Source organism: Physeter macrocephalus, chromosome 16 (assembly GCF_002837175.3).
Source record: "Physeter macrocephalus isolate SW-GA chromosome 16, ASM283717v5, whole genome shotgun sequence".
Classification (NCBI taxonomy): Eukaryota; Metazoa; Chordata; class Mammalia; order Artiodactyla; family Physeteridae; genus Physeter; species Physeter macrocephalus.
In genome coordinates, this window is record NC_041229.1 from 57,867,512 (window position 1) to 57,892,935 (window position 25,424).

At 40.2% G+C, this 25,424-nt stretch overlaps 1 protein-coding gene across 1 annotated transcript; it reads right to left on the reverse strand.

The window, feature by feature from the left end:
• Window positions 1-25,419, reverse strand: SPCS2 (signal peptidase complex subunit 2). Its single transcript, XM_055091660.1, has 5 exons — window positions 25,270-25,419; window positions 13,245-13,325; window positions 12,481-12,641; window positions 7,121-7,255; window positions 1-879 (listed from the first exon to the last, which is right to left on the reverse strand). Exons 1-5 carry the CDS (start codon window positions 25,384-25,386, stop codon window positions 693-695), a joined length of 681 nt encoding a protein of 226 aa, XP_054947635.1. The 5' UTR covers window positions 25,387-25,419; the 3' UTR covers window positions 1-692.
• Window positions 25,420-25,424: the final 5 nt, after the last annotated feature.

Genomic DNA, 25,424 nt, shown 5'->3' on the forward strand with positions numbered 1-25,424 from the left:
TTTCCTTTTATTGAAAAAAATTTTAGAAAATGGCAGTTGATAAAGGGCACAAACAAATCAACAGGGATATACTAGTGGAAAACATAGACAAAATAAAACTAAAAATACCATTGGCTTCTTTAATTGGTTAAGAGCACAAAATGTTAACAGGCAGAAAGTCTCTTTTAAACAAATTAAAAAGCTGTGGGTTTTTTTCCCCCAATTCTCCCCAAGTCAGATATATACACACCCACAAAAATGGTGTGTGAAGGAAAACTGTCATACACAAGAAGTTGTATCCTGAATTAAGGGAAACAGCTGTTGAAATGGGAATTAAAACAATAAAGTCAGCAACAGGTTAACAATTTTAAAAACTGAGTCTTCAAATGCTGCATGGCACAAAGCTATACTATATAAAGTACTGCTAGGTATGAAGGAGGAAGTCTGTACGGTTTTTAGCAAAAATGCTTTTCCAGAAAAGCAAATCAAAACAATGCAATCAGCAGACCAAAGAGGCTACAGCTAGATATCAGAGCTACAACTTCTCATATCTGAGCTAGAAAATTCTATTTATACAGAATGGACTAAAATTTCAAGACAAAACGGACATTTTTTACATTTCTTACTTTATCCATATTAAGTTCTCTGTTTCTTTCTCCCTCACCCCTCAATTCAGCATGATCCAGCCAAAAGATGGCTGCTTTTAGAAGTGGCTATTTTATTTTTCTTTCTGTGGCAAGACTGTCATGAAGCCTGGATATCTCAGGCTCATATGCATCCATGACCAGGGTCCCGCTGTGGTCAAAAAACTTAGCAATGGATTTGGTGAACTCGGCTTCCCGTTGCTGCTTTGTTCTTCCACTGATGAAGGTCAGCTTCAGAGTGTATTTGTCATCGAACCTAAGCAAAGATAACAAATCAAAAACCAAACACAGACATTCAGTCAGTTACAACAGAGCACCAAGGGTTTTTGAAAAATAGGGCTGAGCTGGCTACCAGTGATATAGGGAACATACAGCATTATCCTTTCCAGAAAAAAAAAAAATTCCAGGGCACCTTCAGGATAGAAGTTCTGGTTCATAGCCGTTGCCATGTCCTCCCTGATTTAATTACTATGTGCCTCCTTTACCTTGTCATAGATTGTTAAACCATACGGACCATCTTCTCTCACTGCTGGCCTTTGCTTCGTTGTTATGCTAGAAGGGTATTCCTAGTAGACACTTTTCTCCAGTCTCACCTGATTAGTGAGACTAATTTGTCTATAACAAATGTTCCCATTTGTTAAGTTCATACTTGGACATGAACTTTTCTGGGAAAACCTTCCCAAACTGGGTTAGATGTCTTGCCTTTGTCATCCATGCACCGTCAATTAATAGTCAACCCAAATACTGAGTGCCTATCATCTTCTAGGTCTAATGACAGGTTCCTATGCTGTCAGTGAAATTACCTATTGAAATGATAATTACGTACTTTTGCTCTTCACTAGTCTCAGGGATTCTTTTTTTTTTTTTAATTTTCACGTATCACTTGTGAAATTTATTTTTTAAATTTTTTGGCTGCATCATGCAGCATGAGAGATCTTCCCTGACCAGGGGTCGAACCTGTACCCCCTACATCGGGAACACGGAGTCTTAACCACTGGATCACCAGGCAAGTCCCTGTCTCAGGGATTCTTGAGGGCAAGGATTTTGTCTTATTTTCTATTCTTAGCTTGGAGTTTGTTGGGCAATCAAATTTTTACTGATAAATGAAGAACCCTTGTTTTCACAGATGTTCCCCAATTCCAGGCTGCTCAGTCCTTGTTCTCTGTAATCAATCTAGCTCCAGGTTCTACCCTGATCCCAGGCCAGGGATATCTTTTACTACATGAACTCCAGAGATCCCTTAGCTACACTTTAAGGTATCTTGAAGGCTTTTACTACCTCTACTCATTCAAGAGGATTTATAACATCACCCCCCGGCAGGCTGACACTTCTCCCCGCCAACTCCACCTGTTTCTGTCTTCATTTAATTAGGGCATATTCGGTGGACTGTCAGGCTGGTATTATCTTTAGAGGAAGCAGAGGCTTGAGCCTCTGCTTTTTTCTGCATGTTTAAAACAGGAAAAGCACCACCTATTTTTCAGGATCACTGTTATGGTTATAACAGTGCCTATCATTAACCAGTGCTCAAAAAAATCATAGCTCAATAAATTGTTGTCTAGCCAGTTACTTCCAACCTGGATAGCTAGGAGTAAAGGTCCTTGAATATTTTCAACACCTCAAAAATTTTTCTCAAGCTCTCATCAACTGCTGCTAACTGATATCACGGTAATTTTTGGACTTCTGAGCCCAGTTTCATGGCTCTGATGGCAGGAAACGATCTAATGCATTTTTAAAAAGTTACTCATTAATTCAACAAATATTTATTCAGGACCAACCATATATGTCAGGTAGTTTGGGATGCTAAGGATACATCAGTGAACACAACAGACAAATCTGTCTTTTGAGACTTTTATTTTGCTATGTGAGGGAACAATAAAATAAAAATGATATTCTTTTAAATATGGAAAGTCTTCACTAAGCAGATGTTTGAGCAGAGCCTAAAGAGGTAAGAGAACAAGCTATCTGGAAAAAGAATATTCCAGGCAGAGGACACAGTAAATGCAAAGGCCCTGAGGCAAGCACGTGCCCAGAATGTCTGAAGAACAGAAAGGAGGCCAATGCAAACAGAATGGAGAGGGAGAGGATAAAAGCCACAGGAGATGCGGAGTGTGTGTCCATGGGTGTGGGGCTGCAAAGAATAGATAAGCATGGACTTCTAAGCTATGCTTAGGATTTCAGTCTTTCTCTATGTGAGAGGATTTTGCGCTGAGGATTGGGTTGATCTGCCTGAGGTTTTAAAAGGATCATTCTGCTCACTGTACTGGAAAGAGACTGTGGGCAGGGAGAGCAGCTGCAGAGGTCCATTAGGACATTGTTACAGTAACCTAATTGAGAGGTGATGGCCGCAGTGGAGATAGTAAGTGGTTAGAATGAATATAATTAGAAGGTAGAGCTGACAGAATTTGCTGACAACCTATTCAGAGGATTGAGACAGAGGAGTCAAAATGATTCCAGAGTTCTGGCCTGAGTAACTAGAAGGATGGAGCTGCCATCTATTTAGATGGGGAAAAGCAGGCTTAGGTAAGGGATAGCAGAGTTAGGTTTTGGATATGTTAATTTTGAGATGCTTATTAGGATCCAATGTCAAACAGAAAGCTGGGACATAGCTGGAGTTTGGAGAAGGTCTAGGATGAAAATACAGACTTAGAGATCTTCATCATTATAGGTGGTATTTAAAGTCCTGAAAGTCTGGATAAGATTACACATAGTAAGTGAATATAAATAGAGAAGAGCTGCTAGGAACAAGCACTAGTGGCATTTCAAATTCAGAGACAGGCGATAATGAAGAATCACAGAGGACTCTAAGGAACAGAGACACTAAGATAAGAAGAAAATTAGAAGACTACGGTTTCCTACAAGCCTAGTTTAAAAAAAAAACAGTTTAACAAGGAAAGAGTGATCCACTGTTCAAATGCTGCTGACAGCTCAAATACAATGAGGAGAGAGAAGTGAAGAAAAGCAAATTCAAAAGATGATGGGAGAAGAAAAAAGGGAGCAGAGAAATGAGAGGATCATGTGAGGAAAATATGTGAAAAGAAAAACAACTTTTTCAGGTGGGAGAAATTACAACATATTTGTATGCCAGAAAGAATAACCAAGCAGAGAGGGAAACATCAAGTAAATGAGAAGGGATAGAATCTAGTGGACAAATGGAGAGGAGGCTTCAGATAGGAACTGAGAAAGAAGGTAGAGTATGATGAGCACTGTGAGTGGATAACGATGGGAGAATTCTGACTGGTGCTATCTTCCCAGAAACAAAAGAAGCCGAGAGTGAAATGGGGGAGGAGGGCAAGAGGTTTGAGGATAGAGAAGAAGGTATGAAAGATCCTCTAGGACAGTGAGAGAGTAACTGCACTACAGAAATGCCACGGAATCTAAGTTAGGTAAGGAGGAAGTGAGACAATGAAGAGAAGAGGACCAGGGAAAAGGTGGTAGGCTCAATGGATTATGGATGCCACTGGGGCTGAAGAACTGTTGGGACAAGAGAACAAGAAGGAGATAAACTAGAAAAATATAAAGCAATGGTCAAAGAGTGGGATACTTAAAAATGAAATTATTGGGCTTCCCTGGTGGCACAGTGGTTGAGAGTCTGCCTGCTGATGCAGGGACACAGGTTCGTGCCCCGGTCCGGGAGGATCCCACGTGCAGCGGAGCGGCTGGGCCCGTGAGCCATGGCCGCTGAGCCTGCGCATCCGGAGCCTGTGCTCCGCAATGGGAGAGGCCACAACGGTGAGAGGCCCGCGTACCGCACAAAAAAAGAAAAAAAAAGAAATTATTGAAGGTAATTAGTTATCAGTAATAGCAAGATCTAGGGTATGTCCAGGGAAATAAGTAATTAAGACATGGCAGAAAACAAGATAATCAGAGGAGAGGAAGTAAAACTAAGAGGCCAGAGTACTGGAATAATCATCTACTTGGATACTGAAATCATCAATCAAGCCTTCTGAAAGGAGCTATGTTAAAGAGAGTGCCAATGAGCCAGGAGCCATCTCTAAGGAAAGAGGAGTGAGCCTGTATTTCACTACAACAAGAAGGAACAGAGGTGGCATATTTCCTTTCCACAGGCACCAACAATGTGGCAGTTGGTAAAAGTCAGCAGTGAATGTGAAAAAAATCAGAACCCTCATATACTGCTAGTGGAATTGTAAAATGGTGCAGTAGATTTGGAAAACAGTCTGGCAGTTCCTCAAGGAATTAAAAAGAGTTACCATATGATCCAGCAATTCCTCTCCTAGATATATGAGAATTTGTCCACACAAAAACTTGTACATGAATGTTCATTGCTGCATTATTCTTAAAGGCCAAAAGGTGAAAATGACTCAAAGGTCCCTCAACTAATAAACAGATAAACAAAATGTGGTATATCCATGCAATGGAATATTATTTGGCATAAAAAGGAATGAAATATCGATAACATGGCTGAACCTTGAAAACATTATGCTAAGCGAAAGAAGCCAGTTACGAAAGATCACATATTACACGTGATTCCATTCATATGAAATAAACGAACAGGGAAATGTACAGAATAGACTAGTGGTTACTTCGGGTTGGGAGAATGAGGGGATAGGGAGATGATTGTTGAAGGGTACAGAGTTTCTTTTGGAGAGGATAAAAATGTTCTAAAGTTGACTGTGGGGGACTTCCGTGATGGCGCACTGGTTAAGAATCCGCCTGCCAATGCAGGGGACACAGGTTTAAGCCCTGGTCCGGGAAGATCCCACATGCTGCAGAGCAACTAAGCCTGTGCACCACAACTACTGAGCCTGTGCTCTAGAGCCCACGAGCCACAGCTACTGAGCCCGCGAGCCACAACTACTGAGCCCACTTGCCTAGAGCCCGTGCTCTGCAACAAGAGAAGCCACCTCAATGAGAAGCCTGCGCACCGCAATGCAGGGTAGCCCCCGCTCTCTGCAACTAGAAAATGCCTGAGCACAGCAACGAAGACCCAACGCAGCCAAAAATTAAATAAATAAAAGTTGACGGTGGTGATGGTTGTAAACATCTTTAAAAACACTAGAAACCACTGAACTACTTTAAACAGGTGAACTATGGTATGGGAACTATATTTCAATAAAGCTGTTTAAAAAATACTTAAGTCAGAATATAAATAATGAAATCAAGATGTTGCTAGGGTCTAGAATTCTGAAACTCTGCTTTAGGGGCCTGGCACAGGGTGCAGATTTATGACAGCTGAGACCAAAATGGCAGCTATGAGTCCTGCCAGGAGATAAGAACTCAGGTGCAACATCAGAATGAAGGTCTGCTCCTCCTTACAGATATCTCCACAAGCTGGTAATGAGAGGCTGTTTGGCGTTGATGCTATACTTACCTTCATATATGTGAGTAACTGTACTTAAAATTTGAGAGCCTACTATGTGCTAGGAACTATACTATGTGTTTTTAGGATAGTGACTGAGAGCATGAGTTCAGATGTGGGCTAAATTCACTTTTGGGCTCTATAACCCTGGAATAATTCATTAAACCCTTTGAACCTGGGTTCTTATCTTTAAAATGGGTTGTTCTAAGGTTTAAATGAGACAGTGAAGTTGGCACAATACCCAGTATATAGTAAATGCTCAACAGATGCCATCTCTCATAATGCTTGGTATACAGTTGACCCTTGAACACTATGGGGGTGGGGGGAGGGTGTTAGAGGGTATTAGGGGTGCTGATGCTCTGCACAGTTGAATATCCATGTGTAACTCATTGTCACTCCTCCATATAGGTGGTTCCTCTGTATATACAGTTCCGAATCTGCAGATTCAACCAACCATGGATTGTGCAGTACTTCAGTATTTACTATTGGAAAAAAAAAAGCCCATGTATAAGTGGACCCACGCAGTTCAAACACCTGTTGTTCAAGAGTCAACTATATATACCAGTTGGCATCCTCAAAAAACTGAACGAGTCATTTTTTACTCTATTAAAGCTCAAATAGTTTACCTGATATACCAAAAGTCACACAGCTAGAAAGAGACAAGCTGGAATTTGAACCCAGTTCTAGATACCTAGAAAGACCTGAGGTGTCAGCTGCACAAAGTTATACCCATTGCTGATTGAATTGTGCTTCTCTGAGTTGCCCAGTGCATTGTTTCAGAGATTCCTGATTGCACAGACTGCAGTCAGGATCACAGAAGACACAGAAGCTAATGGGGTTCTTCAAAGACAACTGACTTCATACCTTTACAGTTACATATATAGTTTATAGTTCTGCTCTCTAATTGGCTCAGTTTATTGGCCACAAGGAAAAAGAGAATCATTCTTTATTCTTCCACCAACGTACTTTCTCCCACAATTTATCCTCAGAGCACTTCTGTGATAATGGAATCTCAGAAGTGCAATACTAAGGAAAACCTTCTAGTTCACAATCCTTTCTTCATTTTATATGACTAGCACTATGATCTGCAAAGAGTAGGCATACAACAGTCTGTTGATAATGACTAACACCCAGAGAAAACCCAACATCAGGATTTGAGAATCTGTGAGGATAGTCATACCTTTTGAGACTGGATGACAGCTGCCAAATATCATCAGGATCCATCCCTGTGGGATCTTTCCTGTGGGCCACGAGAAAGATGCTCTTCTCCTTATATGAGGTATAAATGGTCAGGATCCCCATCATCACAAAATAGGTTCAGATAAAGTTAAGGGGAAAATACACAAACATACACACAAAAGAGAAATAAAACAAACTGACAAGCAAGGGCTACAAAAACTTTCATAATGATAGTCCTAAAGAAGACAGTTTTGTCTTGCTGTAAAAATACTGAAAATTTAACTATTTCATTTTCATCCTTATGCTTATGCAAGAGAAGCAAGGCTCTCTCTGGTTAGTTCTGCGAAGAACATCTCAAAAAACAAGAAAGGAAAAAGGTACAGGGCATAAATCGGCTCTCATCTTTTCTGTTCAAGGACAACATATATAAAGAGATCCTCTATTGCCTAGTTTGTCAAGACTTGTGCTTATTTCTCCATACAATACAAAACTAATAATCACAGTGGACTTGACCACACTCAACAGATTTCAAGGGTCATTAAAAGAGGAAAACTGACTTCAAATTAGTTTACTATAAGAGTCTCATGCTCTACCAAATGAGCTAGCTGGGCGACTACCACAATTTAGTCTACTATAAGGACAATTACTTCCTCCATACATGTATGCTTATTATTATACTCAGTTGTTTTTGTTTTGTTTTGTTTTGTTTTTTGTGGTACGCGGGCCTCTCACTGTTGTGGCCTCTCCCGTTGCGGAGCACAGGCTCCGGACGCACAGGCTCAGTGGCCATGGCTCACGGGCCCAGCCGCTCTGCGGCATGTGGGATCTTCCCGGACCGGGGCACGAACCCGTGTCCCCTGCATTGGCAGGCGGATTCTCAACCACTGCGCCACCAGGGAAGCCCTATACTCAGTTTTTGACAGTATTAACTATCATACTGGAGTACCTGTGTGGCAGAAACTGGCATAAGAGCTTTGTGTACATGTGTCATTTAAATTTTATGAAAGGGACAGGCAGGAAAGTATAGTAAAAAGTGTATGAGCTTTGGAGTAAAGTGGTCCTAGATTTGAACTCTGGCTTTTAACCAATGTAACCTTGACAAATTGCTCCTTATCCCAAGGCTTAATACTGTCACCTCTAAAATGGGGATAAAACTGACTTTTTAGAATTGTCATGAGATTTAGTGATGGTATATATATTTTTAGTGTACACCACACAGAAGACATTTATAATGGTACTATTATTACGTATAAAAATGACATGATTATAAAAATGGCAAGATCTTGTTTTGTTTTAAACAAATATAATCAAACAAATGAAATTCCATCAAGGCCGTTCTCTTGGGAGGCCATATAATTATAATAAGGTTGCTGTCATTGTCCAAACATCTTTAGAACTCTTTTGAGAACTGTCTCTAGAACCTATGGCATATTCTTTTGAACTGCCTTAATAGTGAAAAAGTTCATACTGGGATGATTTATCTGATACTGTAAGCAGTCAAGGTACAAATTCTGTGACTATGATCTGAGATCAATTTGGATAATACCACTTTTGATCAGGACCTGCTTTATTCAATGGCTTTCTAACTGCCTCTGAAGAAAAATCCCCAAAGTGGAATTTTTAGAAATATTTCAGGTGGTTGTAAGATTGTTATGAAAAGTAAACTGCCTACCAAAACGATCTGTTTTCAACAACTGGTACATATCAGTACATAGCAGACATGCAATAGCACGAGGTGGCTATTTAGAATGAGGTAGTCCTATATATACTAATATGGAAAGACATTCAATATATTTTTTAAGTTAAAAAGAGAAGTTCAGGGCTTCCCTGGTGGCGCAGTGGTTGAGAATTCGCCTGCCGATGCAGGGGACACGGGATTGTGCCCCGGTCCGGGAAGATCCCACGTGCCGTGGAGCAGCTGGGCCCATGAGCCATGGCCGCTGAGCCTGCACGTCCAGAGCCGGTGATCCGCAATGGGAGAGGCCAAAGCAGTGAGAGGCCCGCGTACCACAAAAAAAAAAAAAAAAAAAAAGAGAGAGAGAGGTTCAGTATGTATAGATTGACATGGGGAGGAGGGAGTAGGGACCACAAGAAAACTATCAACATATTTAACTTTATATTCTAAATATAGTATAAAATCTCTCATTTGATCTTTATAATAATTCTGAGTGTGTATTACTCATATTTAGAAGTAAGCAGCATTCAAACAGTCTCCAAAAAGTAATTATCACAAAAACAACTTGAAATTTCAAACCCAGGTTCTCTAGCTGTTACACAAGCCACACCTATACCTCATGCTCAGTAACCCCCAGTCTAGCCCCTCAGCTTCAAGGAAACCTGACACAGATCTGAACCTCCAAAATCTGATCCTTTCCTAAAACAGGTATACCTTGGAGACATTGCAGGTTTGGTTCCAGACCATCACAATAAAGGAGTGTCACAATAAACTGAATCACACAAATTTTCTGGTTTCCCAGGGCATATGAAAGTTATGTTTACATATACTGTAGTCTATTAAGTGTGTAGTAGCATTATGTCTAAAAAAAACAATGTACACACCTTAATTGAAAAAGACTTTATTGCTAAAAAATGCTAACCATCATCTGAGCCTTCAGCGAGTAGTAATCTTCTTGCTGGTGGAGGGTCTTGCCTCAACGTTCAGATGGCTGCTGACTGAGCAGGGTGGTGGTTGCTCAGCGATGGGGTGGCCGTGGCGGTTTCTTAAAATAAGGCGATGAAGCTCGCTGCATTCATTGACTGCCTCTCATGAACGACTTCTCTGTAGCATGCAGTGCTATTTCATAGCACTTCACCCACAGAACTTCTTTCAAAATTAGAATCAATCTTCTCTCAAACCCTGTTGCTTTATCAACTACGTTAATGTAATATTCTAAATCCTTTGTTGTCATTTCAGAAATCTTCACATCTTCACCAGAAGTAGATTCCAGCTCAAGAAACTACTTTCTGTACTCATCCACAAGAAGCAACTCCTCATCTGTCAAAGTTTGATCATGAGATTGCAGCAATTCAGTCACACCTTCAGGCTCCACTTCCAATTCCAGTTCTCTTGCTGTTTCCACATCTGCAGCGTCTTCCTCCACTGAAGTACTGAACCCCTCAAAGTCATCCATGAGGGATGGAATCAACTTCTTCCAAACTCCTGTTAACGTTTGATATTTTGTCTGCTTCCCATAAGTCACAAATGTTCTTAATGGCATCTAGAATTGTGAATCCTTTCCAGAAGGTTTCAATTTACTTTGCCCAGATCCATCAGAGGAATCACTATTTAAGGCAGCTACAGCATTACAAAATGTATTTCTTAAATAATAAAACCTGAAGTTGAAATTACTCCTTGATCCATGGGCTGCAAAATGGATGTCATGTAGCAGGCATGAAAACAACATTAATCTTGGTGTACATGTCCATCAGAGCTCTTGGATGACCAAGTGCACTGTCAATGAGTAGTAATATCTTGAAAGGAATCTTTTTTCTGAGTAGTAGATCTCAGCAGTGGACTTAAAATATTCAGTAAACTATGTTGTAAGCAGATGTGCTGTCATCCAGGAGTGCTGTCGCCCAGACTTTGTTGTTCCATTTATAGAGCACAGGCAGAGAAGATACAACATAATTCTTAAGGGCCCTAGGATTTTCAGAATAGTAAATGAGCAAGGACTTCAATTTAAAGTCACCAGCTGCATTAGCCTCTAACAAGTGAGTCAGCCTGTCCTTTGAATGAAGCTTCTCTCTAGCTATGAAAGTCCTAGATGGCACCTTCTTTCAATATAAGGCTGTTTCACCTACATTGAAAATCTGTTGTTTAGTATATATAGGCACCTTCATTAATTATCTTAGTTAGGGGCTTCCCTGGTGGCGCAGTGGTTGCGCGTCCGCCTGCCGATGCAGGGGAACCGGGTTCGCGCCCCGGTCCGGGAGGATCCCACATGCCGTGGAGCGGCTGGGCCCGTGAGCCATGGCCGCTGGGCCTGCGCGTCCGGAGCCTGTGCTCCGCAACGGGAGAGGCCGCAGCAGAGGGAGGCCCGCATACCACAAAAAAAAAAAAAAAAAAAAAAAAAAATTATCTTAGTTAGATCTTCTGGATAACTTGCTGCAGCTTCTACATCAGCACTTGCTGTTTCACCTTGTACTTTTATGTTATGAAGATGGCTTCTCCCCTTAAACCTCATAAGCCACCCCATGTTAGCTTCAAACTTTTCTTCTGCAGCCTCCTCACCTCTCTCAGCCTTCTTGGTATTGAAGAGAGTTAGCACCTTATTCTGGATTAGACTTTGGCTTAAGGGAATCTTGTAGCTGGCTTGATCTCCTATTCAGACCACTAAAACTTCCTCCATATCCCGATTAAGGCTGTTTCATTTTCTTATCATTCATGTGTTCACTGGAGTAGCAATTTCAATTTCCTTCAAGAACTTTTGCTTTGCATTCACAACTTGGGTAACCAGCACAAGAGTCCTAGCTTTTGGCCTATATCGGCTTTCAACACACCTTCCTCACTAAGCGTAATCATTTCTAAGCTTTTGATTTAAAGTAAGAGACATGTAACTCTTCCTTTCACTTAAATTCTTAGAAGCCAATGAAGGGTTATTAATTGGCCTAATTTCAATATTGCTGTGTCTCAGGGAATAGGGAAGGCCCAGAGGAGGGAGAGATGGAGAGATGGCTGGTCTGGAGCAGTCAGAACACACACAACATTTATCAATTAAAATGTTAGTTGTCTTACATGCGTGTGGTTTGTGGTGCCTCAAAAAACAATTACAATAGTAAAATCACTGATCACAGATCGCCATAACAAATATAGTGATCATGAAAAAGTTTGAAACATTGTGAGAATTACCAAAATGTGACAGAGATACAAAGTGAGCAAATGCTGTTGGAAAAATGGTGCCAACAGACTTGCTCAACACACAGGGTTGCTACTTCAATTTGTAAAAAAAAATAATGCACTATCTATGAAGCACAATAAAGCAAAGTGCAATAAAGTGAGGTATACCTATACCCTGGCATGAGTGGCTTGAAACAACCTGGTCTAATGGGTTAAGTTCTAGGCTAGAAATGAGAAGAGCTGGGTCTCACTATTCCTATGTGTTTTCCTATTAGGTGCTCACACTTGGATTATAACCTCTACATTAATAACTAAACAGAATTAAAGATAAAATAACTGTATTTAATCTAAAATATCAATGATAATTTTGACATAAATTTACAGATGCTCGCATTTCATAATGTTAAATCGTAACATGAGCAGGCCCCAAGATGAAAGGTTTTTTTTTGTAAGGAGCAGAGAAGAGTATCAGTAGAGATTTTAAAAACCTGTCAGTAGAAAACAAACCTGAACTTAAAGGATATGATATAACGCACAAAGCCAAAACAGGTTTGGACTCTGGAAAGGGGTGCATATAATCCCAAATCAAAGCCACTATGGCGAAGAAACAGGAGATGGTACAGATGGTGAGGCGACCGTCAATTAGACCAAAATTCTCCACATACTTGTACTTTTCCAGAAGTACCTAGTGAGAAGAAGAAGGAAGCAAGCTAATAGGAATACCTCCCTCTTTGTATCTGCTTTTATTCTTAATTTCCATGATGAAAGTTATGTTAATCATATAAATGACCAAGTTGTTATCTCCAATCAGAATTTTGCCACTCCGAGCAAAAAAAAGATTCAACCTGTTTACAAAGATCCCAGAGAAAAAGTTCATCAACTTCTCATAAATTTTTTTTTTTTTTAAATCCTCATCTTCTCCCTAGAATGAAGCTAAACTTTTCTTTTCCCTTTTAAAATACAGAGATGACCTATCATGGCTGAATGTCCTATAGTCCCTCAACCCTCTTGCCTCTAGGCTAATTAACCTCAAAAATGATAGATTACCAGCTTTCTGGAATTCAAAAATTAGAGACTCAAGAGAAACTAGACGTAACTAACAATTATATTTTAACACCTGTTCCCCTATATACACTGTAAGGATTTTAGAAAATGGTTTCTGGCTCAATTCCTAACACTGAAAACTAAAGTCATTCTAAGTCATAGAAGGAAAAAACCCTGGAAGAGATGTGCCATCAGCTGTATACATACTAACAGACTCCCCACTCCCCACCCCCAAACAAAGTACCTTTTTGGCAGAATCATCCAAAGAATTTTTCACAGCTGATCCATCCCATTTGTCAATTTTTACAGGCTTATCATCAATCTTCCACTGTAAAACAAACAGATAAGTTGTGCATTAAGAGATACGGCATCTTACTAAAAGTAAAATGAACTACTTCCTTAAGAGCATTCTCAAGTATGTATAACATTTATTCTCTCTTCTGATGTTGGACAGCTAAAAGTCAAAACACTTGAAAATGAAGTTGAAGGAGACTAGGTCACTAGAATCAGGTGGTACTCGTATGATGTTGCCAGTCTCCGTGCTAGAAAGTCAAATGTACAAGGCCAAAACCAGAACACTTACATAGGCTGCAGAGACTATAGTGTGAACTCAAATATCCCATCCCCATTTTACTAAAATGTGGGAATAGAAGGGAATTGCACTTATTCATCCTTTCATTCTGTGACCACAAAACCCAGACAATATACATCCATGAACTTTCGGATGCTAACAAAATGACGAAGGTCTCCTTTAATACATTTTTGTCTGCTAACAACTTTTATATTTTATCAGCCTGTCTTAACTGTAGGAAAACAGCAAATCCAGTGTAGTCTGCTGGAAAGAACATTTAGAACTAAGTCCTATCACCAGTTAGGTACATGACTTTGTTCTAACTGAGAACAAGTTCAGAGATGCTGCATGTAAGAAATAAAGATGGAACAAACATCTGTAAAACATGAGAAGATTTTAAAGGAGTGTAGAAATATAATTCATCAAACTTAATTTTGTGATTCTATATACTATTACACAAAAAAGAAAAACTATTCTGTGAAGTTTGTTGGGGGAAAAAACATGAACTAAAACAGTCATACCTCAAGTGATTAAAACTCAATCAAGGCCTTTCCCCTTTGTGTCTCATAAAAACAAGAATTTTCTTTGAGAAAATCACTAGTGGAAGCATGTTGTAATGATGATTCTCATAGCCTGCCAGCCTACAAATCAAACATGACACTTAATTTTAAAAATACAAATTGAACCAAGAAGAAATTCACAGGCTATCTAGCTAAACAGCTCACTTACACTTAGTTTAGTAAATCCCATTTTGACAATAGCAAGCAAAAGAAAGAACTTGTATAGCCAGAATCCATAACAGAATTTGAATTATTTGTGAATCAAAGTCATTAAAATTTTTTTGGCTGGTTCCAAAAAAAAAAAAAAAATTATGTTCTCAGAGAAACCCAGCCACCCATCACTACCTGCAGTGCATCACAGAAAAGAAACTTGCCTCTACAATTCAGAGGATAACTTCTTGGCAATTTTGGGGGATAAAACACAGAAGAAGCCATTACAACATGTGCTAAAATAGTCTCAGCTCTAACTCCACTGGTACCTAGAAGGATCTTCAGTAAGTGGAACAGGAACATTTCCAGTGAATTACATAAACAAGAAAGTTTATAATTGATTTCTGAAGAGATAGGAGCATCATCCGTTCTGTGTAAATGAAAAACCTTAGCCTATATCAAAGCAAATAGCATCTCCGCTGTAGTACAGAGACACATCTGGAAAAAAGGCAGGAAGATGGACATTTTCCATCATTCTCAAAAACTGCCCATCAACTAAAGTGTATGATACTGGTCATGTACTCTCTATTGCTATTGAGGGTATTTTAAAAACTATCTTCTTTTCCTCACTCTTCTCTTCCTCAACCCTAAGTGCAAATTACCTTCCTTTTGTAAGGATGTGGTAACTCTGCACACAATTCCTCTTCCCCTCATTCCCTCCTGTGTATTATACATATGTGTATATTGAGCACAATCAACAATCACAAGTATTGACTTATTTAGTTATTATTTGCACCAACATCATACATATATATACATAGTTTAAAGAGTTCTGTAAGTTACTAAAAAAAAATAGCAGTCCTGCTTCCCCTCCCCTTAAGACTCTTTCTATTGTCATTTTTCACTCTCCAGAAACAGGCACTAATTTCAACTCCTTTGGCTGATATTTTGGGTATCCACATCTCTGCGGAAAAAAAAGTTTATATTATTATTTTCAGTTCTCAGCATTAAATCTATTGACTTTTCACCATGAAAGATGAGATTTAACTACTTCATCCCTTGCCACTTTCACATTTATTTTTCCTGCTCCTCCCTCACCATCTTTTTAATATAGTTATAGTAGATCAATATTGATTTGGTCTCATACCTTAGTTTTTGCTAGATCATTATTTGGAGTTTACAATATGACGACCATAAATGCTATTCACAGATGAGTCATGTATATTAGGATTACTTTTTCTTTCCTGCATAGCTTTTTGCTTTTCTTGGAGCTACTATTGTTTTTGTTGCTATTTGTAATCATACAATGTATTTCTCACCAATATATTCTCAAATTCTACCTCAATTGTTTAACTCTCCTTTTAATATTTGCAATCATATTCAGCATTCTGTGAATTTCATCTTCCTGGAGAAATCTCTCTTGGAGCCTTCTGGACTGCTTCAATCTAGGTGGATTTCTTTCCAGTCCTGCTGTATTAACTGTCATCCTGGAATCTCCCTTTACTATGACCCGGGGAGTTCCCTTAACCTCCTCTTAGGCTAATCCCCCTTTTCTTAGATACCATGCCTTACTCTTTTCTTGGTTTACTATTCCAGCCCCTGTCCATCATCTCCACCCTCGTCCCACCACCCAAATTTGTAAACTGAAATCCTAAACCACAATGTGACCGTATTACGAGGTGGTGCCTCTGGGAAGTAATTAGGTCATGAGGGTAGAGCCTTCATGAAAGGGATTAGTGCCCTGATAAAAAGACATGAGAGAACCTGCTTTTACTCTGTTTTAACCATGTGAGGATACAAGAAAGTTGTCTGTAACCAGTTAAGAGGGCTGTCACTAGACCCAACCATTCTGGAACCCTGATCTCAGCCCTCCCATCCTCCAAAACTGTGAGAAATAAATTTTGGTTGTTTAAGCTATCTAGTCTATGGTATTTTTGTGAGAGCAGCCCAAACTGACTAGCATCCTCCTTTTACAGATAACACTAAGGGTTTAAGAAATTTGCCCAAGGTGAAAGCTAGGAAGTGGTAAAGCTGGGACTCAATCAAGCTTTCATAATTTCAAAACCCGTGCTCTTTCATTATTCTACACTGCTTCCTACAAAATATAAGGAAAGGAATTATTAGCCATAAAAACAAAAGGACACAGACCCCTGAAGTGACAGCCATACAAAGTATCTTGATTCTAATCTAATAAGTTATAGTTAATAACAAAAAAAAAATCTTTAAAAGATTTTAATCTTGAATATGCCAACAAAACCTGCAGGATACAAAATATTTCGAATTCTCCATTTAAAACCAACTGCTATTTGACTGAAAATATAGTTCAAAAAGTCCTATCTTAAAGAAATTACTTCCCTGCCACTATCAACATAAAACACTTTATCAAACCAGCACACTGATGCCAGACCTGGATGATGAACCATACGCAAAAATTAGGCATTTGATGGCTTTGATAGAACATTACAAAGACTCACTTCAGTTATTCTCCACTGCAAATGTGAATAATAAAAAGATTTTAGTAGCAGTGAAAACAGAAGTAAAGTTATGCAGTGATAAAGACCTCAGTGGATTGCTTCATAAAGTTCCTTAGCTTGACAACTGGGCAGTAAGACTCAAAGGATTCCTCAATTCACAATGAAGAGATGAAGGATACCAGAAGTGAGCTGTGCCAATGGAAGGACCCTGCTCTGATTTTAAAAGAACTGAGCATGGCTCTAAGAAAAATTAATAAACCTTTTTTCTCTCTTCTTTGGTCTCTCTCTGTTTACAAAGTGGATGTAGGCTGCAAAGGGGGAAGGTAGTAGATGAGGCACATGACAGAGGGAGCATATCCTAGATGGCCTTATTTACTAGGCTAGGGGACTTGGGACCTTATTCCGAAACAAGCAGTGGAGAATATTTTAAGCAGGTGAACAACACAATCAAACACGTTTTTTAAAAAAGTCATTTTTAGTGGCAACCTAGCAGATGGTCTGGAGGGGAGTAACACTGGAGATAAACACATCAGATGGGGCCTAATTTAGATGCAGGGCCTGAATTAGAGCAGCAGCAAAGGGATGAAAGGGGATTATTTATGAGGTAGAATTGGCAGGACTTAACATCAGACTAGTTACAAGAAACATGAAAGAGAGAAGATAGAGATGACCATTCTACTAGAATTCGGGCTTAGATAACTCTCTGAGCTGTCATATTGTTTTCCAAGAGAAGGAACAGAGGAGGAAAAAGGAGAAATATCCATTAGTATATGATGAGTTTGAGATGTTTAAGCTCTACAGTTACATTGATTTCAGAATTTTCTAAACCAAAATAAGATTATGAAAACTGATGGCAGACTCAGAAGCTGAGATACTATTTGAGTTGAAAATACATACCCCTACCTCCCATATGCACTCATTTGGCAAAAGATCAGAAAGCAGTAAGTTCAAAATAAGGAAAAAATGTTCAATTTGGGGAGCAAACGATGTCTGTCTTGAGAATGCTTACTATCATCTAATTTAGATTCCAATTAAGAAATACCAGGATATCTCAAAGAGAGATATTATAGCTCCTAGCAACATAGTTAATCTTCAATTTCCATCTATTTTTTATAAAAATGGGCAAGAAATACTGCAAAGAAAATTACTTGCTTAATAGTGGCTTATTATTGGCTGCAGTTATCACTGGAGTTAAGTTGGAAGTTAGAAATGACCACACGATAATTATGAGCATGAGTATTAGTGGCAACACCAGAGTAACTGGAGGTAAGTAGACTGGCTCTAGCTACTTAAGTCTAACATACCTAACAGATATCAAAGTGGAGATGGCAAGTAAGCATTTAGACATATAAATCTGGGCTCAGAGGAGAGGTCTAGGTTGTAAATATAAATGTGGAAGTCATCAACTTAAAGATGGAATTTAAGCCATGACACTGTTTATCTCCTTGGGATGAGTATACATGGAGAGGGCCAGGGGCTTGTTGATATTTACAAGTCAGAAGAAAAAATAACAACAATAAAGACAGATAAGTGGAGAAGGAGGAAAACCAGGGCAAGTGGTATTCTAGAAGCCACATAAAGACAATATTTCAAGAAAGAAGTGATCCATGAGTCAAATACTCAAGGCCAGGTAATAAGAAAAACCACTACTGAGATTTGACAAGACAGAGGTCAGAACAGAGAAATGGTGCAGGCAACAGCTAAAGAAGGGACTTGGGCTGATAGAGGTTGTTAAAATCTTTGATACCACTGTGTATATAGTGGTAAATAGTTAAAAAAAATAATAGTTTGAAGCTTTAAAGGTTACTCCATAAACCCTGTAAAGATAAAAAGAATGTTTTTAAAATTGAGATCTAATTCACATATAAAACTAATCATTTAAAAACGTACAATTCTGGCCTTCCCTGGTGGCACAGTGGTTAAGAATCTGCCTGCCAATGCAGGGGACACGGGTTCGAGCCCTGGTCCGGGAAGATCCCACATGCCACGGAGCAACTAAGCCCATGCACCACAACTACTGAGCCTGCGCACCACAACTACTGAAGCCCACGTGCCTACAGCCCGTGTTCTGCAACAAGAAAAGCCAAAATGAGAAGCCTGCGCACTGCAACAAAGAGTAGCTCCCACCCACCGCAACTAGAGAAAGCCGCACAGCAACGAAGACCCAGCACAGCCAAAAATAAATAAATTATAAAAATAAATTAAAATGTACAATTCAGTTGTTTTTATTATATTCACAAGGTTGTGCAATCATCACCATCTAATTCCAGAACATTTTCATCACCCCCAGAAGAGACCCTATTCCATAAGCAGTCACTCCAATTACTGCCACCCCACCCCCAGCCTTGGCAACCACTAATCTACTGTTTGCATGGATCTGCCTATTCTGGGCATTTCATATCTATGAATCATATAATATGTGGCCTTTTGGAACTAGCTTTTCTCACTTAGTATAACATCTTCAAGGTTCATCCATGTTGTAACGTGTGTCAGTATTTCATTCCTTCTTATGGCCAAATAATGTTCTACCGCATGGATATACCACACTTTTATGGGTTGCTTCTACCCTTTGGCTATTGTGAATAATGCTGCTATGATCATGTGTACAAGTTTTTGTGTAGACACACATTTTCAATTCTCTTGAGTTAATAACTAGGAGTGGGATATGCTGAGTCATATGGTAACTCTTCTTAACTTTCATCATTTTACATTTCCATCAGAAATGTAGGAGGGTTCCAATATCTCCACATCTTCACCAATAATGGTTATTTTTCTTATTTTATTATAGCCATACTACTGGTATCTCATTGTGGTTTTGATTTGCATTCTCTAATAACTAATGGTGTTGAGCATCTTTTCATGTGCTTGCTGGCCATTTGTATATCTTCTATGGAGAAATGACTATTCACATCCTTTATCCTTTTTTTTTGCTTTTTTAAAAATCAATGTTGGGGAAGCAATGACAGGTCCTTTTTTTAAAAAAAAAATTACTTATTTATTTATTTTTGGCTGCACTGGGTCTTCGTCGCTGCACGCGGGCTTTCTCTAGTTGCAGCGAGTGGGTGCTACTCTTTGTTGCAGTGTGCAGGCTTCTAATGGCGGTGGCTTCTCTTGTTGCAGAGCACAGGCTCTAGTAGTGCAGGCTTCAGTAGTTGTGGTGCATGGGCTCAGCAGTTGTGGCTCGTGGGCTCTAGAGCGCAGGCTTGGTAGTTGTGGCGCATGGGCCTAGTTACTCCGCGTCATGTGGGATTTTCCTAGAGGGATCGAACCCATGTCCCCTGCGTTGGCAGGCAGACTCTTAAACACGGCGCCACCAGGGAAGTCCGACATCCTTTATTCTTTTAAAAAGTGGTTTGTCTTTTTATTATCGAGTTGTAAGATTCTTCATGTAGTTTAGATACTAGACCCTTACCAGATATATGATTTGCAAACATTTTCTCTCATGCTGTGGACTGTCTTTCCACTTTCTTGATAATGTCCTTTGATACGAAAAGGTTTTTAATTTTGATGAAGTCAAAAATAATGAGTTTTGAGATGCTTTTAAAGTTTAGTTTGCAAAACAGTATTAAAAGCCTGCATCTTGTTTCTTTAAACACATACACACACATCACAGTACTGCCATAAAACTGTTCACCCTCTTTGTCAGAGCTGGGTTAGGGTACAGGCATACTACCCTGTTCAAGTATGGCAAGCTAAGATCCCATCGAAGAGAGCAAAAGAGTATATATGACCTAAGGACACATGTTGGTGAGTGACAAAGCCAAGGCTTCAGCCTAGGTCTTCCAACCTCAAAACAGATGCTCTTTCCACTACTACATTAGCTAGCACATGGTCTGCTCCAGTATGAGAGGCAACACACTAAGTAAGGTAAGAGTACTGGCTTAAGAGCTGGGAAGCCAGGTTCTGGAATTGTAACTAACTCGCTGTGTGCTCTTGGACAAGTTGCTTCATCTTCCCCTCTCCAACTGCGTCCATGTCTATAAAATGAGGAGGCTGAACACATGAACTTCAAGGTCTCTTCATTATAAACATTTTCAAGAAATCACTATTAAGCAGAATAGTTAAAAACCAAACAAGAAAAAAACCCCTTAGTTCTCAACCTGGATGTAACTGTTAAAATGTAGAGGAAATAAATAAATAAACAGCTATGTGTGAAAACATGCAGCTGTCCAGGCCCCACCCCCAGAGAATCTGATTCAGGTCCGGGATGAGGTCCAGAAATCTGTATTTTTAACTAAAACCCCAAGAGAGTCTGATGTAGACAGTCTTCATATGTTATAAAAAATATTATCTAAGGAAGCTGAAATCCAGAGTAACAAGCTAGTTAGTAGCAGCTATACATGTTTTGCTGAGTGCTTACTATGTGCCAGAAACCACTTTTTAAGGTAAATACTATTATTATCCCCACTTTATAGATGAGGAAACTGAGATACAAAGAGATTTATTAACTTGCCCAAGAACATATATCTGTTAAGTGGCAGAGCAAGGATTCAAAGCCAGCCAGCCAGCCTGGCTCCAGAACCTATGTTCTCAGCTACTAAGGTAAAAAGCTGTACTTTAAGATCAGGCTGACAGTTCAGCCAGGAGACAGAAATCCACGTATGAAGTTAAAAGGGCCTGGATATAACTTCTAGAATGCATGGTTTAATACCACATGTCAATTTTAATAGCCAAAACAATTTTAATAGCCAAAAAAAAATCCAGCCAGGAGACAGAAATCCAACTATGAGGTTAAAAGAATTTGGATAGGGCTTCCGTGGTGGCACAGTGGTTGAGAATCCGCCTGCTGATGCAGGGGACACGGGTTCATGCCCCGGTCCGGGAAGATCCCATATGCCGTGGAGCGGCTAGGCCCGTGAGCCATGGCCGCTGAGCCTGCGCGTCCGGAGCCTGTGCTCCGCAACAGGAGGCCACAGCAGTGAGAGGCGCGCGAACCTCAAAAAAAAAAAAAAAGAATTTGAATATAGTTCTGGAAAGCATGCTTTAATGCCACATGTCAATTTTAATAGCCAAAACAAATTAAGCAAACAATTTTTATAGTCTACTACGTAGAACAAAATGCTTTGATGTATTTTGGGAAAAATAACTTACCGCAATGATCTAAGTTTTCTGTGATGGAAGGTTATATTTGCATACCTATCTTTCAGATCAGGAAACTAAAATCGCTTTGTTCTCAAAGTCAGTTTCATAGAAGCAGAAACTCACATCTGCTTAGGGAAAACTACAAGCACATTTGCATCTCTTTATTACATTTCTTCATGGCAAGTAAAACCAAAGCTGCAAGAAATAAAATAAAAACCCTCCAAAAAATCAAAACAAATCAAATTAAAGAAACTGTAAGGTAACAGCCTCTCATTCCCACAGAGCAAAAGCTTCTCTATTCATTCAGCTCCTGCTCCACTGAGAGTAACATTTTTTCCCCATTTTCTCTTCCACAGTACCCTCAGTTTTCAAACAAATAGAGGCATCATCCTCTAAAGCTGTTTCTGAAGACTGGAGTGGCAGATCTGAAGTTTTTTCTCTGCTAAATTCAATGCTCCAAGTATTTATTCTTTGTTGATCACTATAGAGAATGTCTCACGGGAAACTGGACAAATTGGTAGAACAATATAAAACAGTATGTCATATTCAGTGACAGCTTAATTCCCATGTGCAATAAATGCCAGAGACTTCAGAGGAAAAACAACTCAATGTAAGGCTGAAATGAAGTTCTCCAAGAAAAAGCACCTAAACAGCTACTGACTTATTTTCTCTCTCCTCGGCCCCTCACTTCTTAGTTAATTCTGCCAAGTGCTCCTTTCTGAGGCCTTTTATCTATCTCTGCTACTCAAGTTAGGGTTTTCCTCACCTTATCATTCTATTTTTATAGCCCTGTACAAAGAACATTTACCAATATTATGACTTAATATTTACAACAAGCCTACCATATGTATGGGCATCCACAACGTACACATAAGGAAATTTAAGTTCAGTGATATCATAACTTATCCAAGACCACGTAGTTTTTAACATGCTGCACCAAAACTCAAACTTGTCTTTCTTTTTATATTAAACCCCATATACTAGTATGGTATGAGGCCTTATTAGAAGACTTCTAATTTCTACCACTCCAAACTATTTGAGTAACTTTTCTAAGACCACTTTATATATTAGGCTCAAAAACCTTCAACAGGCTTCCTTCCTACTTCTACTTCAAGTAATCCATGCCCTTCTTCATCTGATTCTACCTATTTGTCATTACAGGTCTCTTAGAGCAGTGGTGCCCAACCTTTTTGGCACCAGGGACCAGTTTCGTGGAAGACAATTCTTCCAGAGACTGGGGTGGGTGGACAGGGATGGTTCAGGCAGTAATGTGAGCGATGGGGAGCGACAGACGAAGCCTTGCTCGCTGGCACCCCATTCACCTCCTGCTGTGCGGCCCAGTTCCTAACAGGAACTGGGGGTTGGGGACCCCTGTTTTAGAGAACAGTCAGTCAACTCAGTACCTGAGAAACATCAGGCACCGTGTACCTTTGTTCAAGGACATTCTTAACTGGTATGCCATCTGTCTCTTGTCTCTCTCTCAAAATAAGGTCCCAGTTCCACTCTCAAACATGAGGTCTTTCCCTAGGGCTCTCATCCCCTTATCAATTAGATCTCAGGGATCATTCTCTCACTTTAACTTCTGTAAAAAGTACACATGTGAATACCAAATAGTTTTATTCTTAATATTTTGGGTACCCCATGTTCTATACTCAGCTATACTGAGTACTTTCTGACAGTAGGATTCTTGATTTTTTTCCTCTGCCATCACACCTCTGTATTAGATACTATAGGTTACAGAGATCATTAATGTATATCATCTCATTTGATTCTCTCAAAATCCCTAATATTTCAGGTGAAGAAAGGGAAGCTTGGTGAGGTTAACTGACTTGCCAATCTTCATACAGTTTGAAACCAGCAGATCTACATCAAAGCCCAAATCTTATGACCCCCAAACGCAGGTTCTTCCAAAACACACTGATGCCATACACTTTTCAGTAATCACTGCCTTAGCAGACTGTCCATGCTTAATGTTTGCTGGTGATGATCCAAGTGGAGCAAAGAGCAAGAGCACTCAATGGGACAGAATAAACATAGGCCGTGAGGTGTTCACCCAGCAGGAAGGCAGGATCTGTGTATGAAAATGACCATCAATTCTCAACACTTTCACACTCCTTGGAGCGATTTACCATCCCAAATCCCAGAACATGTCCTATCTCTTAAGAAGGGTTAAAAGTGTGAGAACCATGTAATTCAAAACCAATGACACCCAAAAAGAGAAGCAAAAAGATCTGGATCCAAACCCCTCAATATGATCATGTATTCATTTCTTAAGCACCTACCGTGTGTTAAGCACAGAGAAGCCTGAAAACTGTTTTCAATTAAAGTAAACAATCCTGACTATTTACTAGGTTAAAGACCCCATGCTTAACATTTCTCATCAAACTGGCTTAGGGCCCTACAATGAGAGAACTGGAAGGAACCTTAGGGTACATTTAAGGCTAAGTCCCTCATTTTACAGATGAAGAAACAAAACACAGGGAGAACAAGCACATTTCAAGGTCACACAGCTAATTAGAGGCAGAACCAGTACTAGGACCCAGACCTACACGCAACTGTTTCTCTCAAGATGCTATGCAAAGGGCAAGAAGGGCCAACCCAGGAAAAGAATCTTCCTTTTTTTCTTTTCTTTTAAGCCCTTGTGGTTAGGACCACATTAACACAAACAAACAAACAAAAAACAAAACAAAAAAACACAACTGGATGGGTGGAGGGGGAGAAGAGGTAAGCCTGAACAGGCAGCAAGCTCATGAATACGATTCACCTAGGGCACTTGGTGGCAGGCGTGGAGGGGGGGAGGGAAGGAAGGGGGAGGGTGAAGGAGAGGAAAAATAAATCTTAAAGGCTCCCTGTCAGCGCGTAGGGGAAGTCAATACTCGAAGCTCAGTATTCGGGGTATCGAGATAAAACGCCTAGAAACTTCAGTAAGCAAAAGGCCAAGAGCACTGTGGAATCTGTAGCAGCACGCAAGTGTGGCGGTCGTGATGGGAAGATTGGAGACTACTGACTTCGAACACCGGCTTTCATTCAGTCAGGATTCACATTTCCCTGTCGGTGAAATAGGCACATTCAACAGTGGTCCCCAGCACCACGAAGGAAAAGCGATGGCCGCACTGAAATGTGAGAATAATCGAATATTCCTAAGAAGCTGTAGTGGCCGGCATTAAGGACCGAACACTTCCGAGAAAGAAAGAAGTCCTAAAGAGGAGAGAGCCCGGGTTTGAGATGTGTAGGGAGCTGGCTACAAGCGCCCGTAGGGTTCCCACGGTGGGCCAGACGAGAACTCCCCCTGGGAAGCCGCAGAAGGGGGGCGAGGATGGCAAAGGGGGCTCGCCGCCTCCCGGGCGTCCCCAGGCCTCGCCTGCCCCCAAGAACCGACTTCTCACCTTGTCCAGCAAGCCGCTGCGGCTACTGCCTGTCCCACAGCTGGGACCACTTGTCCAGCAAGCCGCTGCGGCTACTGCCTGTCCCACAGCTGGAACCACTGCCAGCCCCACTACTGCCTCCGCCACCACCAATTCTCCCTCCCTGAGCAGCCGCCGCCGCCATCTTGCTTGCTCGCTTCTGCGTCTCCCTCCCCTCCTACT